The 17,535-nt window shown below is 54.4% G+C and overlaps 1 protein-coding gene across 5 annotated transcripts in view; it reads right to left on the bottom strand.

Moving 5' to 3' along the window:
* Window positions 1-13,543, bottom strand: part of RIPOR1 (RHO family interacting cell polarization regulator 1) — a 28,502-nt gene extending 14,959 nt beyond the window's left edge. Inside the window, exon 1 of one of the 5 annotated variants that reach the window (XM_009431047.5) lies at window positions 13,225-13,543. Coding sequence is in view for 2 of the 5 variants with exons in the window: in XM_009431044.4 (XP_009429319.1) it covers window positions 1,980-2,016 (37 nt within the window). In the remaining 3 variants the exon portion in view is untranslated. Of the gene's footprint in view, window positions 1-1,979; window positions 2,203-2,923; window positions 3,035-13,224 lie in introns of those variants that run through there. The other 4 variants (XM_054669429.2, XM_009431046.4, XM_009431044.4 and 1 more) reach the window with 4 other exon arrangements.
* Between the last annotated feature and the right edge of the window lie 3,992 nt (window positions 13,544-17,535).

The raw sequence follows: 17,535 nt of genomic DNA, 5'->3' as shown, positions 1-17,535 counted from the left end.
CTGACCCCAGGACTCTAAATCTTTAATATCACTCTATTCAGACTGATGTGAAATAGCCACAGCCACTCTTGTCCCAGGGAGAAAGCCCAGACTCTCTAACATGACCCACGAGGCCCTTCAGGATTTGTCCTATCCCTCACATTCTTTCAACCACTCCTCTCCTCCCAGTCCCCTGCTTTCTCTGTTCCAGCAACTGAGACCCTCTCTCAATACCTGCAAGGTTCTTCAGAATCTGACCGGCAGCCCCCATCGCTCCTATTCCTTCTTCCCGCTACTCAGCCCCAAGTCCCTCTCCTTCCTCAAGTCTACCCTATGACTTCTTCCTCCAGGAAGCAGGCCCTGGGTTGGTTCCCCCTTTTTGACTTCCTCCCTCTGAACCCCGAGACCACATAACCCAGTTGTCAGTTCTCCTTTAGGGCCTGTCTTCCCACCAGACTGAACCTTGTGAGACCTGGGGCATATCTGCTTGGCTCACCACAGCGCTCTGGGGGTCCTGTAGCACCTGGGAGATGAAGGGGGGAAGCAGTGGGGGAAGCTGGGCTGCCTAGACACAGGAACAGCAGGTCCTGAGCTGTTTGTTGGTGGGGAGGATTTCAAGTCTGTGTCCATCCCAACTCCCCTACCCCACATGCAATCCTCCCTCTCCCTTCCCACTGGCTGATGGTATCGTACACCATCAACAAGTGGGGCTCTGCTCCCTGGGATGGTGCAGGGTGGGGATCCCCTGGGATTCTGGACTTGGAAACCGCTGACTGTTCCATCACTTTTCTCTCTCTGGTTGGCCCTCTGCTGCCACCATCCCCCGAGTCCCATAGGAACTAGGATGTCTAACTGTTGGTACAAATGACCATCATAATGTCCATCTGAGTGACCGCTTCGGGAGATGGGCGGGCAGGATTGCCCTTGCTGGGTGAGAGCAGGTAGGGAAAGAGCTGAACCCCTTGAGCTAAGGCAGAAGGGCCACCTCAACTGGTGGGGGACTGGCTGATAAGAACCAGGGGACTCTCTGGGCTCATGTCAGCCCTATAGTCTGTTCCCAGGATGGGAAATAACCCAGATCCAAGGTTCCAAAGGTTATGGGGCTTGCAGCACAGCCAGGTCAGGATGGCCGTGAGTGGAGCCCTGACCTGTCCGCATGGCCCCAGATCCTGCAGCCCCGCTCTACTTCCTACACACCAAGACTGGCACATCCGGGTGCGGCGGAATATCCCACCACCTGGGCTGCCCATCTCAGCACTGTGCCAGGCCAGCTGCCTCTCTGGGAGTCCCCGGGTCTAGCCCCGCCCCGCCCCGGGGCCGCTCCGACCGAGGTAAACAGAGGCTAAAAATAACCTGGGCAAGGGGCGGCTGCAAGGGAGAAGGGGGTCCCTTCTGAGCCTGTCCTTGTCTCCATGGCAACTGCCCCCAAACCCGGCGGCTGACGTCATCTCGCAGCTGCCCAAGCGTATAGGAGAGAGGGGGAGCGGCACGGCCCCGGACCCCCCACCCCGGAACCGGGCGGAGGCTGTCGGGTGGCCTCACTTCCTGCCGGCCCCCTCCCTGGTCAGCTGGTTACATTCCCTGGCCGCGCGCTGGGAGCCAGGCGGCCTCCCCCGGGCCAGGCCTGGCCAGGGCTGAGTCCGAGCGGCGGCGCAGAGGGGCCGCCGTGACTCACCCGCGCCCTCCCCGTCCGCTTCTCTCCAGCAGGACCCAGCCCAGAGTCCTGAGTCCTCCCCTCACCCGCACCCAAACCCAGACCTGGGGCGGCTCACCTTGCTCCTCTCTCCCGCCGCAGTCACAGGACCCAAGCCAGAGAGGGCGGTGGAAGAAGGAGCTATGCCAGTCCTCCTTGTCCCGCTGGAGTATTTTGTACCTCAGCCCCCAATTATCATCCCTCTCCTCCCTCCAATACCACGGAGGTGGGTGTCGCAGGGGCAAGGACTCAGATCTAATCCTCGCTTCTCCCAAACCAGCTGTGTGACCTTGAGAATACTACTAACCTCTCTGGGCCTGTTTCTGCATCTGCCAGATGGTCATAACCCTCCTCAGATGCTGTGCGTTGGCCGAATGCGGCAGGCCCAGGGCGCGGCCCCGCAGACTGCAGCCAGGGCACAAGGATTGTTACACGAGGCTGCGCACAGTAGGTGCTGGGGCGGCCAGCCTGGACACACGTTAGAACTGGCTGGGGAGGGTCTGTAGGGGAGGCCGGACTCAGGGCTCACCCTGGAGAGGAGGACAAAGGGTGCTGAATCTGGACTGAATCCGACCTCTAGCCCTGGTGAGCAGCCCCTTGCCCAAACCAGTTCTGCAGAGTGCCCAGGCCCGGCTGTTGCAGGAACCTTGCGCCAACCTCCATTTCCAGCGAAAAGCTCCGTTCCCCGACAAGGACGATCCTCTCCAGCTTCGGCTACGCCAGGTTTGGGCGGAGAGCCCGGCTCCAACCCAGGCTCGGTCACCTCGGGGCCGGCCACAAAGCCGCTTAGGCCGGCCCCTAGGGCTAGGAGGATTAGCTCAGCTCCTAGGCCGGCCCGCACCCTTCGTCGCCCCCTCCCCATTTCCAGCCCAGCCTCCCCTGCGGCGAAGGCAGCAAGGGCTCCCGGGGAGCGCTCGTGCCAGGGCCCAGGCTGGCGCCTTGAGCCCGCTCTCTGGCCTGGCCCACCCCAGCGCCCCGGGGCACCGGCCGCCAGGGCCTTGCCGTGGGAGGAAGGCAGCAGCGCCAGGCTCTGCAGGCCCGGAGGCGGCGGCTTTTGTGGGAGAAGCTGCGTTCTCCACGCCCGGGGGGAGGGGAGGAAAGACAAGGCGCGGCCGGGGTCCGGGAGATGGGGTGAGGCGGGACAGAGCCGCAGATCCCGGACCCACCGGGCGGCGCCGGCGGGGGGGCACCAGAACCTCCGCGCCTGCTCCCCGCCCGGCCTGCAGCCCCGGAAACGGCGCGGACACTCACATGGCTGCGCTGGGCTGCGCGGACCTCGCGCTGTCCTTGCGCTCGGAGGTGCCCGGCCTGGTCGCGCCGCAGCTGCCGCTGTCGCCGCCGCAGGCGCCGGCCCCTCCCTCCGCCCGCCGCCCCGCCGCCCCTCCCCTGGCCCGCCGGGCCCCACCCCCCGCGCTCCCGCGGCTCCCGCACCCCTGGAGGCGCCCACGGCTCGCTCCGCCCTCTCGGATAACGGGGCAGGCCGGTGGCCCACGCAGCCCACCAGCTTGCAGGGAGGGCAGACCCTGGGGGATGTGAGGGAGGCTTTCTCACGCAGACCCTAAAACGGTGAGCGCCAGGGAGCCCCGCCTGCTTGTCCCCTCCCCAGATCCCTCGGGCTCTGGAGATCTTGCGGGCCCCCTGTCTGTGACCACCTGAAACAGGTCCTGGAGCTGCTACTGCTGGCTTAGGCTGGTTGGTGGAAAGGATCCAGGGCTGTTGTGAAGGCCTTGGGGAGTCCAGAAGCCGCCTGGCACCTTCTGGGTCCAGACGCTGCCCTTCAGCCCTGCCATTTCAGCCAGCCTCAGCGTCGTTGTAGAGGCAGGCCGCCCTTTCTGCCACTGTCTGGCTGGTAAGTCCAGGCTCATAGCCGGGTCATGCATTCCCCACTCATTGGGTACTGGTTTTCGGGCAGTCTTGGGGTGGGGACGCTGGCAGGGTCCGGGTACAGGGCCATGTGTTGGGCAACCCAGTCCTTTCCAAAGCCGGGGCTAGAATGCTGGCCCTCCACACAGTCGGTAAAGGTGGGGCTGAGAGTCGACCCCATGTTGGGGTCAAAGGGCCAGTTCCACTCCCCCGCTCCTCCCATCAGACACCCCTGGCCCTTCCAACCTGGACACCCCTGAGGCTTCTCCAGGCCTTGCACTCCCGCAGCCCTCATGTATGTCAGACCTACCCAGGAATGGTTTCAGGGACAGTAAGAGGTCCCTGAATATCTGTACCCCGCCCCCACCAGTCCTGAGGGCTGTTTTTTTGTGTGTTTTGCTTGTTTGCTTGGTTTTGTTTGGTCGAGTTTTTTTTTTTTTTTTTTTGAGACAGAGTGTCACTGTCGCCCAGGCTGGAATGCAGTGCAAGCTCCACCTCCCAGGTTCATGCCATTCTCCTGCCTCAGCCTCCCGAGTAGCTGGGACTACAGGCGCCCGCACCACGCCCGGCTAATTTTTTGTATTTTTGGTAGAGATGGGGTTTCACCATGTTAGCCAGGATGGTCTCGATCTCCTGACCTCGTGATCTGCCCGCCTTGGCCTCCCAAAGTGCTGGGATTACAGGCATGAGCCACCGCGCCCAGCCTGTTTGGTCGGTTTTTTAGAGATGGGCTTTCTTCATGTTGCTCAGACTGGTCTCTAACTGGGCTCAAGCGATCCTGCCACCTTGGCCTCCCAAAGTACTGGGATTACAGGCTTGAGCCACCTCTGCCTCACAGTTCTCCACTCTCCAGCCCCTCCTCTTGGGCTTCCTTTGTTGCCCTTTTCTTTCTTTCTTTTTTGTTTTTTTTTGGGGGACGGAGTCTCCCTCTGTTGCCCAGGCTGGAGTATAGTGGCGTGATCTCGGCTCACTGCAACCTCCGCCTTCTAATTTCTATATTTTTGGTAGAGATGTCCCGGCTAATTTTTATATTTTTGGTAGAGATGGGGTTTCACCATGTTGGCCACGCTGGCCTCCACCTCCTGGCCTCAAGTGATCCACCCACCTTGGCCTCTCAAAGTGCTGGGATTACAGGCATGAGCCACTGGGCCGGTCAGTGCCCTTTTCTCTGAAGTCCTTAAACCTGGGCATGACTTCCAGGGGCTGAGTTCTTCTCTTTATTCACCCTACCCTAAAATATCATCCAGTCTCAGGGCTCCCATCCATTCACTGCTGACCATCCCAAACTTCCCTCTGTGCCCAGAGCCCTCTCCTGTTTCAGAGCCCCTGGCTGCTTTCTGGTTGACTCACCAGTCCTCAGCATTGTCCCCATCCCTGCAAAGCACCACTGTCTACCCAGGCATCCACCTGAGCTAGAGACTGGGGTTTTCTGGAGTTCTCAAAGCTGGCACCAATTGGCCTCTGCCCACCCCTAAAGTCACCTCTCAGCCAGGCATCTTCTGAGTACTTTCTCTGCAGACACCCTCTGTTCCAGCCTCCTATTGACTCCCTTCATACTGCTCACCATGGCCAGGCAGCAGTGTGCATGCCATGTGTGCTCATGGGCCTGACCCTGCCTGACTGTGTTGTCTCTAAGTAGTGTGCGGGTAGGAACCACAGAAGTCCTTATCATCACGGTGCCTGGCTCATAGTGGGAGTTCAAGAAATATTTGTTGAATGAGCAAGTAACTGAACGTGTAAATGCATGAGCCCTTGGCATCCCCCTCTCCTGCTCTCACCTTCCTTTAGCTGCCCAGTCCTCTTGCTTCTTTCTCCTTAACATCTTTTGAATTAATTCCCTCCCCCTACCATGCCCACCCACTCCAGAAGATAGTCCATACTATGTGGTAGGGCCTCCAAGGCCCAGGAGATCTGGCCTCAGATGACCTCACCTCCTTATTCTGCGGCCCCTGTGATCTGGCTTCCACTACGCTCCCAGCCTGCAGCTCCCTGGATGCAGCCTCCACCCTCTGGCCTCTGCCTTTTTTCCCAGCCTCCCTTCTGCCTAGGATGCTTCTCCCCCTCATCCACTTGGAAAACAGCTCAGATGTCCCTTCCTCCAGGGAACCTGTGTCCTCTGAGCACCCATTACTGCCTATTGTCCTTGTCCATGGCCAGGCCTGTGACCACCAGACCAGGCACAGATGGGGCTGCAGTGATTAAATGGAACACCTGGGAATTCACCTGGCTCTTCCCCCACATCCAAGAGGCCTCGAGGGAAGGGCAGCATCCCTCCGAGGGTCACAGGGTCCTGGTGGCTTTCAAGGCCTCTCCCTAACAATTGGTGAGCTAAGCACAGGGGAGGACACAGCTTGAAACCCACTTCAAAGAGGAGGCACCTGAAGCTCAGGGAAGGCAAGAACTTCCCATAGAAACTGTCACATCGTTGGGAAGGGCAGACTCTGAGCTCCAACTTGGCTCCCTGGGTCGTGGTCAGTTCGGCCCTGTTTGAATCAGGCATCATTTCCTGAGCCCTGTCCTCTGCCTGGGACTCAGCTGGTAGCTGTGGTGTGTGTAGAAAGGAATTATGAGCACTTCTAACCACTGGGAGATCACATTCTCAGAGGGGTGGACTCAGGCCTGAGAAAAATCCCTGGGACAGACAGCAGAGGGTGGTGAGAGCCGCAATGAACCCCCAGTCCTCACACACGGCACTGCTAGTTCCATTTTCGGAAGCAATGCAGTTCAAGTCCAAAACCCCAGAAAAACCGCGGCTTCCCTCACCCCACCCTACAGCCCCCGCGGATGACAACTCTCTGCTATGCAACCCCCACCCCCATCCCAGCTTTCTGTGAACAGATAGAATAGAAGCTTGCCCTGGACTGTGCCTGGGGCCACATCATTCATTCATTTGCCAGATATACAGCAAGCATTTGTGGAATGTCAGCTGTGCCCGGGCCACCCTGGGGTGACCAGAGGTGAGATCTCCCTAGTCCCTTCCCACAGGGCTCACAGTCAAAGAGAACAGGTATGTCCAAGTCTCTGCACCTCCCAAGTCCCCAAATGCTGAGGGTGTGTGTGTATGTGAGTGTGTGGGACTGTGTCTGTGTGCACATGTGTGCTAGTTAGGAAGGGCTTTGCAGAGAAGGGGCCCTTAGCGTGGCTCTTTGTTGGGGTTCCCTAGGCAGACAGTGGGTAGGTCCTGGGAGGAGCAGCTGAGGCTGGGGGAGCAAGAGTTTAAGCCACAGGAGGAAGGAGCAGCCTCTTTTGCCGAACCAGAGCAAAAGCTGGAGAATTGCGTGCGGGGCCTTGGGGCCGGCTGGGGAGCAAGGATTTTACCCTTGGGGTGATGGGGAGCCTGGGCTTTAGGCTGGGGGATTTTGTGGTCATATCTGTGCTTTGCAAATGTCACTCAGGCACTGTGTGTGTGTATGAGGGGAGGCAGGAGGCCTCAAGGAGGCTGGTGCAATTTCCAGCCCAGTGGATGGTGGCCTGGGCCAGGGTAGGGGCCGTGGGGATGGAGAGGAGACAGTTAAGAGATGTTCAGGAGGCAGAATGCAGAGCTTGGTGACTGAAGGGATGTGGAGTCTGGAGAGAGGGAGACATCCCAGATGAGGCAGGGGCTTTGGGCCTGGGTGATGGGTGGATAGTGGGATAATGGTGTTTTTTAATGAGGTGGGGAGGCCTGGAGGATCTGGTTAAGGGAAAGGTAATATGGTCAGTTTGGGCAGGTGGCATCTGAGGGATCTAGGGACCACCAAGGAGGAAGTGTCCAGAAGGCAGCTGGACAGGCAGGGAGAAGAGAGAGGGGTCTGAGCTGGAGACATCTTCTGGGGGGAACAGTGGTCAACTGGGTCACCAAGAGATCAAGTAAGGAAAGGCCCAAAGCACCACGGCCTGTTGGAGCACTTCAGTGCATGGTGGGGCAAAGGCAGGCTTGGAGGAGGTAGGTATGAGGCTTGCGGGTATACTTGACCCACCACCAGCCTCCACACCCCTCCAGCCCCAGCCTGGACTCTACTTTCCTTTGTGTGTGTCAAAAGACAAGAGCCAGGGATGCTGCCCCACATTCAAGTCCTGGCTTTACCACTGTCTTCAGGCTCCTCCTAGAGCCATTTCTCCTTTCTGATGCTTTAAGTGCACCCATCCGTTTAATCGTTAAAATTGCTATTTGAAGAAGTGCCGCATCTCATTAATAATCAACACAATGCAAACACAAACAACAGGAGACACTATTTTTTTTTGTTTGCCTCTGAGATGGGCAGTGATGAACATGATGTGTGAGTGGACACTCAAGAGAGTAGGAATTGGTTTAAATGTTTAAGGGTAGGCTGGGTGTGGTAGTGGCTCACACCTGTAATTTCAGCACTTCGGGAGGCAAGGTGGGAGGATGGCTTCAGCCCAGGAGTTAGAGACCAGACTGGGCAACATGTAAAACCCAGTCTCTACTAAAAACACAAAAATGAGCACGCCATGGTGGCGCATGCCTGTAATCCCAGCTCAAGAGACTGAGGTGGGAGAATCGCTTGAGCCCAGTAGGTTGAGGCTGCAGTGAGCCGTGATTGTGCCACTGCACTCCAGCCTGGGCAACAGAGTGAGACCCTGTCTCAAAAAAAAAAAAGTTTAAGGGTAGTTTTTTCAGAATTTATCAGGATGGCAAGTGCAAACCTCCCTTTCACCAAATTTCAGCAAATTTACCCCAAAGAAATAGCTGTTCATGCAGGAAAACATCTGTGCCAAAAGATGTTGACTACTGTTTTGTGTGTGTGTGTGTGTGTGTTTTTTTTTTTTTTTTTTTTTAATGGAGTCTCGCTCTGTCACTAGGCTGGAGTGCAGTGGCGTGATCTCGGCTCACTGCAACCTCTGCCTCCCGGGTTCAAGCGATTCTCGTGCCTCAGCCTCCCGAGTAGCTGGGGTTACAGGCACGCGCCACCATGCCCAGCTAATTTTTGTATTTTTAGTAGAGATGGGGTTTCACCATGTTGGCCAGGCTGGTCTCGAACTCCTGACCTCAGGTGATCCACCTGCCTCGGCCTCCCAAAGTACTGGCTTGTTTAATCAGGGACAGAGGGATGACATAGTCCCGCAGTGGGAGATGGAGGGCTAAAGGAGGTGCACATAGGCCTGAGATGTTCCATAGCCACTGCAAATGGATGGCAGGCATGGATTGAGCATGTGCTATGCGCCTGGCATCATTCTGGATGCTGGGGACATAGTGACAGACCAGTTCAGCAAGGCCCCTGCTCTCAAGTTTACACTCTGCCAAAGGAGACTGACAATAAATGAGTTAACATATAAACAAGATGATTTCAGAGAGAGGGAGAGAGGAGAGCTGTGAAGAAGCCAAACCAGGTAATGTGGTTTGGAGTGGTGGGGCTGAGGGGCTGCTTTCGTCAGGTTGGTCAGGGAAGGCCTCTTTGAGGCAGTGACATTGGAGCTGAGACTTGAATGACAGGAAAGAAATAGTCACTGAACAACCCAGAGGAAGAGTGTCCCAGGCAGAGGGAACAGCAAAGGCGGGGGGTTGGGGGGCTGGGAGGTGAGAATGAGCTAGTGGCAGTTGAGCCATGTGGGCTAGAGGAGAGGTCAGGAGGTGAGGTCTGAGAGGTGAGTGGGGTGAGGGCGGGGTAGGGAGTGAGGGTTTTATATCTGAACATGGAAAGGCACTCAATATAATAAGCATGGTGGAGGCCGGATGCAGTGGCTCATGCCTGTAATCCCAACACTTTGGGTGGCTGAGGCGGGCAGATCACGAGGTCAAGAGATCGAGACCATCCTGGCCAATATGGTGAAACCCCGTCTCTACTAAAAATACAAAAATTGGCCAGGCGCGGTGGCTCACGCCTGTGATCTCAGCACTTTGGGAGGCCGAGGCAGGTGGATCACCTGAGGTCAGGAGTTCGAGACCAGCCTGGCCAATATGGGGATACCCCGTCTCTACTAAAAATACAAAATAAGCCAGGCATGGTGATGCGTGCCTGTAATCCCAGCGACTCGGGAGGCTGAGGCAGGAGAATTGCTGGAACCTGGGAGGCGGAGGTTTCAGTGAGCTGAGATCGCACCACTGCACTCCAGCCTGGGGAACAGAGCAAGACTCTGTCTCAAAAAAAAAAAAAAAAAAAAAAATCTGGGCGTGGTGGCACACGCCTGTAGTCTCAGCTACTCGGGAGGCTAAGGCAGAAGAATCGCTTGAATCCGGGAGGCAGAGGTTGCAGTGAGCTGAGATCGCACCACTGCACTCCAGCCTGGCGACAGAGAGACTCTGTCTCAAACAACAACAACAACAACAACAACAACAACAACAACAACAAAAAACATGGTGGAGTGGAGAAAGTTCCAGAACAGCCTGCATAGCAGGAATCTCCTCAGGTGAGACCTGCATCCATCGGTCCTGAGAGCCACAGTGCCCGTCATCTCTGGGCGTTGTACTTTCATTTGGTTTATTTTCTTCTTTGTATTTATTCATACAAATAATGGTTTGCAATCAACATGGCATCGTTTTCAAAAGCAACATGGCCATTACTTATTGGGCCATCTCCAGGCTGGCCTCTGCACTGAGGAGGTGTAAATTTCTAGGCTTGGCAATCGCTTCCCTGGGGACACCGCCTGAGGCTGGCCAGTGTCGCTGTCATTGTCCCCGCTAGTCCAGCCTCGGCCTCCAGGGGGAGCTGTGAGCTGGGCGGTGCTCTGCTGGTTTGGGCAAGGGGTGGGGCGATTGACTGTGTGTCTCGCGGTCTGGGCTGGGCGTCCTTCCTTCCTTCCTGACTCCTTTCTCCTAAGGGACAAGTGGGAGGGACGTCTTCGCCTCTCCCAGCTCATGGGATGAACTGCTCCCCTGGGACCCTTTCAGCCCAGGCCCCCTGACAAAGGAAGGCTGCAGTGTGTGGTGCATAGTTTATTTCTGTGAGTTGCTAACGCTAGGTGAACTGCTCTGACAGAGATTTGGAGGGTGTGGTGGTAGGAGAGACCCGGCCACCAGGCATCTGGAAATTCCCCTGTCCCATCGGATGACGACCTGGGGCTGAGAATCCCCAAGCGGAATCCGACTCTGCTCCTAAGAAGTAAAGTTGGTCTTTGGCGCCACCGTCTGGGAAGTGTCTACACTGCAGTTACGGACTTGGCAAAATACCGCCAGCTCAAGGGGGTGCCCCTGGCGGCCAGTCCTGGATTCAAGAACAGACAGTCACTGTAGAGTGCAGTGCACAACCTGTTCGGTTCTGTGTGACAGCTCTGCTGACACTCAGACCTGATCACGGATCCTGGGAACCCCACCACTACCATTAAAACCCCCTCCATATGCCAAAGCCTCTTCAAGAGGGAGAAATGCTCCCTGTCCCTCCACTTCTCAATCCTCTCCTCCTTTGACCTTTCCAGGTGTGTTGGGCACAGCTGGTCCTCCCCATCTTCTGAAGCGTCCTTTGGCTTCTGTGATCCAAGAGAAGGATTTCTAGCTGCTTCTCTGGCTATCTCCCTTCATGCCCCTCAGTGAGCTCCTCCAGGAGCTCAACCCCCTTCCCTCATTCTTTTTTTTTTTTTTTTTTTGAGATGGAGTCTCACTCTGTCGCCTAGGCTGGAGTGCAGTGGCACTATCTCGGCTCACTGCCACCTCTGCCTCCTAGGTTTAAGCGATTCTCCTGCCTCAGCCTCCTGAGTAGCTGGGATTACAGGTGCACACCCCATGCCCAGCTAATTTTTGTATTTTTAGTAGAGACGGGGTTTCACCATGTTGGTCAGGCTGCTCTCAAACTCTTGACCTAATGATCTGCCTGCCTCGGCCTCCCAAAGTGCTAGGATTACAGGCGTGACCCACAGCACCTAGCCACACCTCATTCTTGATACTTCTCTCCAGGGTACAACTTCAGGGCCTCTTTTCTTTTTTCTCTTCTCTTCTCTCTTTTCCATCCCTTCCTTCCTTCCTTTTCTTTTATTTTCTTTTTTTTTTTTTTTTTGAGATGGGGTCTCACTGTCACCAGGTTGGAGTGCAGTGGCGCGATCTCAGCTCACTGCAACTTCTGCCTCCCAGGCTCAAGTGATCCTCCCACCTCAGCGTCCTGAGTAGCTGGGACCACAGGCACACACAACCATGCCCGGCTAAATTTTTTTGTATTTTTGGTACAGACAGGGTTTCACCATGTTGTCCAGGCTGGTCTTGAACTCCTGAGCTCAAGTGATCTGCTAACCTCAGCCTCCCAAAGTGCTGGGATCACAGGCATGAGCCACTGCACTCGGCCCTCAGAGTCTTTTTTTTTTTTTTTTTTTTTTTGAGACGGAGTTTTGCTCTTGTGACCCAGGCTGGAGTTCAATGGCGCCATCTCGGCTCACTGCAACCTCTGCCTCCCAGGTTCAAGCAATTCTTCTGCCTCAGCCTCCCGAGTAGCTGGGATTACAGGTGCCCGCCACCACACCCGGCTAATTTTTGTATTTTTAGTAGAGACAGGGTTTCACCATGTTGGCCAGGCTGGTCTCAAGCTCCTGACCTCAGGTGATCCATCTGCCTCGGCCTCCCACAGTGCTGGGATTACAGGCGTGAGCCACCGCACTGGCCAGAGCCTCCTTTTTGTTCCCACAGTGATGACTTGAGTCTTATCCCCCACATCTCTTGCTCCACTTCCCCCACTTAGGATGATCTTCGGACACCTCCAAATCCATTGTGTAAAGTCAACCCCATCTCCTCCCTTCAGAACTGCCCTCCCTCCTGGGTCCCCATGTAATCTTTCCCCAGACCTCTTCCCTGACACCCTCCAGCCACCAAGTGAGTCCCCTCTTCCCTATGCCCACTTTCCTGCCCTTGGCCAGACTATCACTTGCCAAGGATACACATCACTCGGTGTCCTTGTTCATTGTCCACGCAGCAGCTGGATGACCTCTGCCCGTGGGACCTGTCTCTCCTCACTTCCCCACTGGCCCCTCACCCCTGGCCAGTTCCTCCTTAGGAGGGCGTAGTTCCAGCTGGACTGAACTTCTTTGTGTCCCTGGATATACCCTGCCTTCCCTACCTCTCCATCTTTGCACAGGGTGGGCCCTGAAGTGTTTTTTTTTTTTTTTTTTTTTGAAACAGAGTCTTTCTCTGTTGCCCAGGCTGGAGTGCAGTGGCACAATCTCCACTCACTGCAACCTCTGCCTCCCAGGTTCAAGCAATTCTCATGCCTCAGACTCCCAAGTAGCTGGCACTACAGATGTGCATCAGCACGCGTAGTAGTGCATTTTTAGTAGAGGCCGGGTTTCATCGTGTTGTCCAGGCTGGTCTCAAACTCCTGACCTCAGGTGATCCACCCACCTCACCCTCCCAAATTCTGGGATTACAGGCATGAGCCACTGCACCTGGCCTGGGCCGTACAGTTGAATGCCTTTTCCTCTTTCCTTCGCCTAACTGCTGCTCACCCTTGAGGTCTCAGCCGAGACCCACTTCCTTTGAGACAGTTTCCTGGACCGCAGGCTGGGTCCAGAACCTCTCCTTCTCTCTTACAAAGCCCTGTGCAGCCCCCTTCTCTGCCCTTGTCTGCCTCCCCTTCCAAGAGCGCCACCTGCTCTGCTCAGGGTTCCACACCCCAAGACCGGGTGCAGGTTGAGTCACCTGACTCTGTGCCCCATTCCCAGACTCAGAGGTTCCAGATCTCAGAGGTCACTGAGTTCCAGAAGGAGCAAGGCCATGCTTGAGGGTCGCCACAGTGAGCCAGTGGCCAGGCTGGGCTGGGACCCAAGACTCTTACCTTCCCCTCCAGGGCTCCCGCGCTCCCCCAGATGCCATCATGAGCAGAGTTGGGATCCTTGAGGGCCCAAGGGGCCTCAACCAGAAGGGACTTGGTGGGCTCCTGTCCTGGGGGGATGGCAGCCACCAGCCCAGGCTCTTGAGAGCCCAGGATGCTGGTGAGGGCTGTCCCAGGAAGCCAAGAGAGCCAGTGTCAGCACATCTAATGAACTGCCTCCTTCTCCAACAGGGCTGGGCCGTGGGAGTGCTGGCCAACGTGCCAGGCAGGGAGGACCTGAATTCCTGAAGGTGGTGGTGGCAGCTGTTAGGGTCCACAGGTTAATGATCTCCAACGTCACACAGAAGAGAATGTGCTGAGGTGTGACCTCCCTCACCCTGCCTTGGCTGCGTGGGGCACTGTCTCTCCAGGACTCACCCTGCCCCCCAGTAGACTGAAGTCTGAAGATCAACCCAGTCTTCCTTCAGGCCTCAATGCCCTCTCACTTCCCCAGCCCGAGGGACTCCTGGCTCTTCTCGGAGGCTGCTCTGTGGGGTCCCTCCCTTGGGCCTTTGCTAATGCTGTGCCCTCTGCCTGTCCCAGAGGTGGGCCTGGGCCCATTTCTCAGGGAGCTCCTGAACACCAAGAAATTGAATTGCTTTGTAAATAAACCAAAAGTGCCAAACAAGCCTGCCTGTCACTTGGGAGATGGCCCGTCTCTGCCCCACCAAATTTGCTAATCAAACAAATAACCTAAAATAGAATAGAAAGAACTCATCTAGACTTTTCTTGTACCTCTGCTCCCCAAACAGCTTCTCTTTTCAGGTCTCCGGAGCAGCCCTGTTCTCTCTAGCCCAGGCCTCTGTCAAAAATTCAGCCTGACCTTAATTAATTAATTATTATTATTTTTAATTAAAAAATTTTTAAATATATACAGACGGGTGGGTGTGGTGGCTCATGCCTGTAATCCCAGCACTTTGGAAGGCTGAGGCTGGCGGATCACCTGAGATCAGGAGTTTGAGACCAGCCTGGCCAACACGGCGAAACCCCATCAACTCTACTAAAAATACAAAAATTAGTTGGGCATGGTGATGCATGCCTATAACCCCAGCTACTAGGGAGGTTGAGGCAGGAGAGTCGCTTGAACCCAGGAACCCAAGCAATATATATACACAAACAAGGTTTCACCATGTTGCCCAGGCTGATCTTGAACTCCTGAGCTCAAGCAATCCACCCGCCTTGGCCTCCCAAAGTGTTGAGATTACAGCCATGAGCCACTGTGCCTGGCCTTATTATTTGAGTAAAGGTCTCACTCTTTCACCCAGGCTGGAGTGCAGTGTCATGATCATGGCTCACTGCAACTTTTAACTCCTGGATTCACGTGATCTTGCCTCAGCTTCCTGAGTAGCTAGGACTATAAGTGTGTGCCAGCATGCCCAGCTAATTTCTTTTTTTAAATTTTTTTGTAAAGACAAGGTCTCACTATTTTGCCCAGGCTAGTCTTGAACTACTGAGCTCAAGCAATCCTCCTGCCTCAACCTCCCAAAGTGTTGGGATTACAGATATAAGCCACCGTGCCCAGCCTCAGCTTGAACTTTATATCTGAACGATCCTCCCGTAGGTGTTGGAGAAGCCTTCCAGGACCCCCATCCCAAACCTTCCTCCTTCTCACTTAACACAAGTGCAATGACTTGCTCAATGGCTGTGAGCTCTGTGGGGCCAGGGATGGTGGTGCCTCATTCACCAATCCATGTGCACTGCCTTCCATAGGAACTGGATGGATGCTCAATGACTCTCTGTTGGATTATGAATGGCAGGGGGCCTTGGGCACTGGGATATTGTCTTCCTTTCTGGAGCTGCCCAGTTTTTTGTTTTTTGGGTTTTTTTTTTTTTTTTGCTGAGTAGGTGCATCTCAGTCTTCTATTAATAAATTGCCCGGAGGCACAGACTCTCTCAGGCGAGCCGTCTGGTTCCTTGCTATTTCGCTAGTCTTTCTCACTGTTGTTTTTCTCCCTGAGTTTCCACTGGAGCAAGCGGCTTGACAGTTTCACACTAAAACTAAACACTTTCCCCAGGATTCATCCTTCCTTAGTTCCTGGAATCTGCTTTTCATCTTTCTTGGCTTAGAAAGCCAGTGACTCATTTACTGATCCAGGATTCACTTCTCCACTGGAATTTCTTGCAGGAAATCTGACAGTGGCAGGTGACATCATTTTTCACTCTGCCTGCCCCCTCTTGTCTCTGAATTTTCTTATCTAAAACTCCAGATTTGTTGAATTGTAAGAGGCAATGGAGTTGTTAGTTTTTCCTTTGATTTAGGTAGCCCTCATTACACCACGGCCCTGTACTCCTAGGGGCTCACCCCAGGGCCTTTGTAGAGCTTCCAAGGCCCCCAACCTCCAAACCTTACAAAATCACCTGTGTTTCCTTGCTAAGTTTCCACATAATGACAACAACTGGCTCTCACTGGAAATCTAGAAAGCCATAGGTTTATTTCTAATGTACTTTCAAAATGCCAACCCTTCTCACCCTTTCTAGCTACCCAGAAATCACACATACACACAAGTACAATTCCTAATTTGTAATAATCTAAAAGCTCAAATGAAAGTTATAGAGTCCACAGCCTGAACATAGTCAGTGTTTATGCTGTGACTGAAATGACCTAGGGGTTTGGTCTAGGTCCTGCTGCTCGCCACACAGAAAGCCAATCACTGAAACGAGTATTGCCAGGAAAGAAGGCTTTATTCATGTATTGCAGCTGAGATGAGAGATCAGTCTCAAATCCGTCTCTTTGACTGAATGAAATTAGGGGTTTAGGCCAGGTGTGGTGGCTCATGCCTGTAATCCCAGCACTTTGGGAGGCGGAGTCGGGGCAGATCACGAGGTCAGGAGTTTGAGACCAGCCTGGCCAACATGGCAAAACCCCGTCTCTACTAAAAATACAAAAATCAACCAGGCGTGATGGTGTGTGCTGATAATCCCAGCTACTCGGGAGGCTGATGCAGGAGAATCACTGAACCCAGGAGGCAGAGGTTGCAGTGAGCCAAGATCGTGCCACTGCACTCCAGCCTCAGTGACAGAGCCAGACTTTGTATCAAAAAAAAAAAAAAAAAAAAAGGCCGGGTGCAGTGGCTCACGCCTGTAATCCCAGCACTTTGGGAGGCCAAGGTGGGCAGATCCCTTGAGGTCAGGGGTTCGAGACCAGCCTGGCCAGCATGATGAAACCCCATCTCTACTAAAAATACAAAAAATTAGCCAGACATGGTGGCAGGTGCCTGTAATCCCAGCTACTCAGGAGGCTGAGGTGGGAGAATTGCTTGAACCTGGGAAGCAGAGGTTGCAGTGAGCCAAGATCGTGCCACTGCACTCCAGCCTGGGCAACAAGAGCGAAACTCTGTCTCAAAAAAAAAAAAAAAAGATTTTAAGGGTTTATATAGCAGGCAAGAAATATGATCTTGTATGGGAAAACAGGAATTAGGGAAGGGCAAGGAAGAGGAGTTGGTCAATAGGAAGCAGGTGGCTGGTTAGGCAGTTATTTATTTATTTATTTAGAGACACAGTCTTACTCTGTCACCCAGGCTGCAGTGCAGTGGCGCGATCTTGGCTCACTGAAACCTCTGCCTCCTGGGTTCAAGTGATTCTTGTGCCTCAGCCTCTCAAGTAGCTGGGATTACAGGCATGCCACCATGCCTGGCTAATTTTTGTATTTTTAGGAGAGATGGGGTTTTGCCATGTTGGCCAGGCTGGTCTCAAACTCCTGACCTCAGGTGATCCGCCTGCCTCAGTCTCCCAAAGTGCTAGGATTACAGGTGTGAGCCACTGCACCCAGCATGATTAGGCAGTTATGATGGGTATGGGGTCTGGTAACATATTGTCCAGATGCAGTGACCTGTAAAGTTTCAGTTCCTTGATACTACCTGGGAGGCCTGATGGTTGGTTTCCTGAGAAAGGAACTAATCAATAGATCGGAGCAAGAACAGAGCTGTAGGGCCATAACCCCCGTGAACAGAGAAGACCAAGTGAGAAGTTCCCAGGAAGTCCCAAAAGGAGAGCAAGCGTAAACATGCACCCACAAGGGGGCGTGCATTTACTGTCTTTCAATTAAAAACAATTTTTTTTTTTTTGAGTCAGCGTCTTGGTCTGGTGTGCAGTGGTGCAATCACAGTTCACTGTAACCTCCAACTCCTGAGCTCAAGCGATCCTCCCGCCTCAGCCTTCCAAGTAGCTAGGACCACAGGCTCGTGCCACCATACCTGGCTAATTTTATTTTTTAATTTTAATGATTTTTTTTTTTTTGAGACAGGGTCTTGCTCTGTCACTCAGGCTGCAGTGCAG

This window comes from Pan troglodytes, chromosome 18, assembly GCF_028858775.2.
Source record: "Pan troglodytes isolate AG18354 chromosome 18, NHGRI_mPanTro3-v2.0_pri, whole genome shotgun sequence".
Taxonomy (NCBI): domain Eukaryota; kingdom Metazoa; phylum Chordata; class Mammalia; order Primates; family Hominidae; genus Pan; species Pan troglodytes.
Note: the sequence above shows the minus strand (reverse complement) of the source record. Positions and strands in the feature narration are given on the sequence as shown.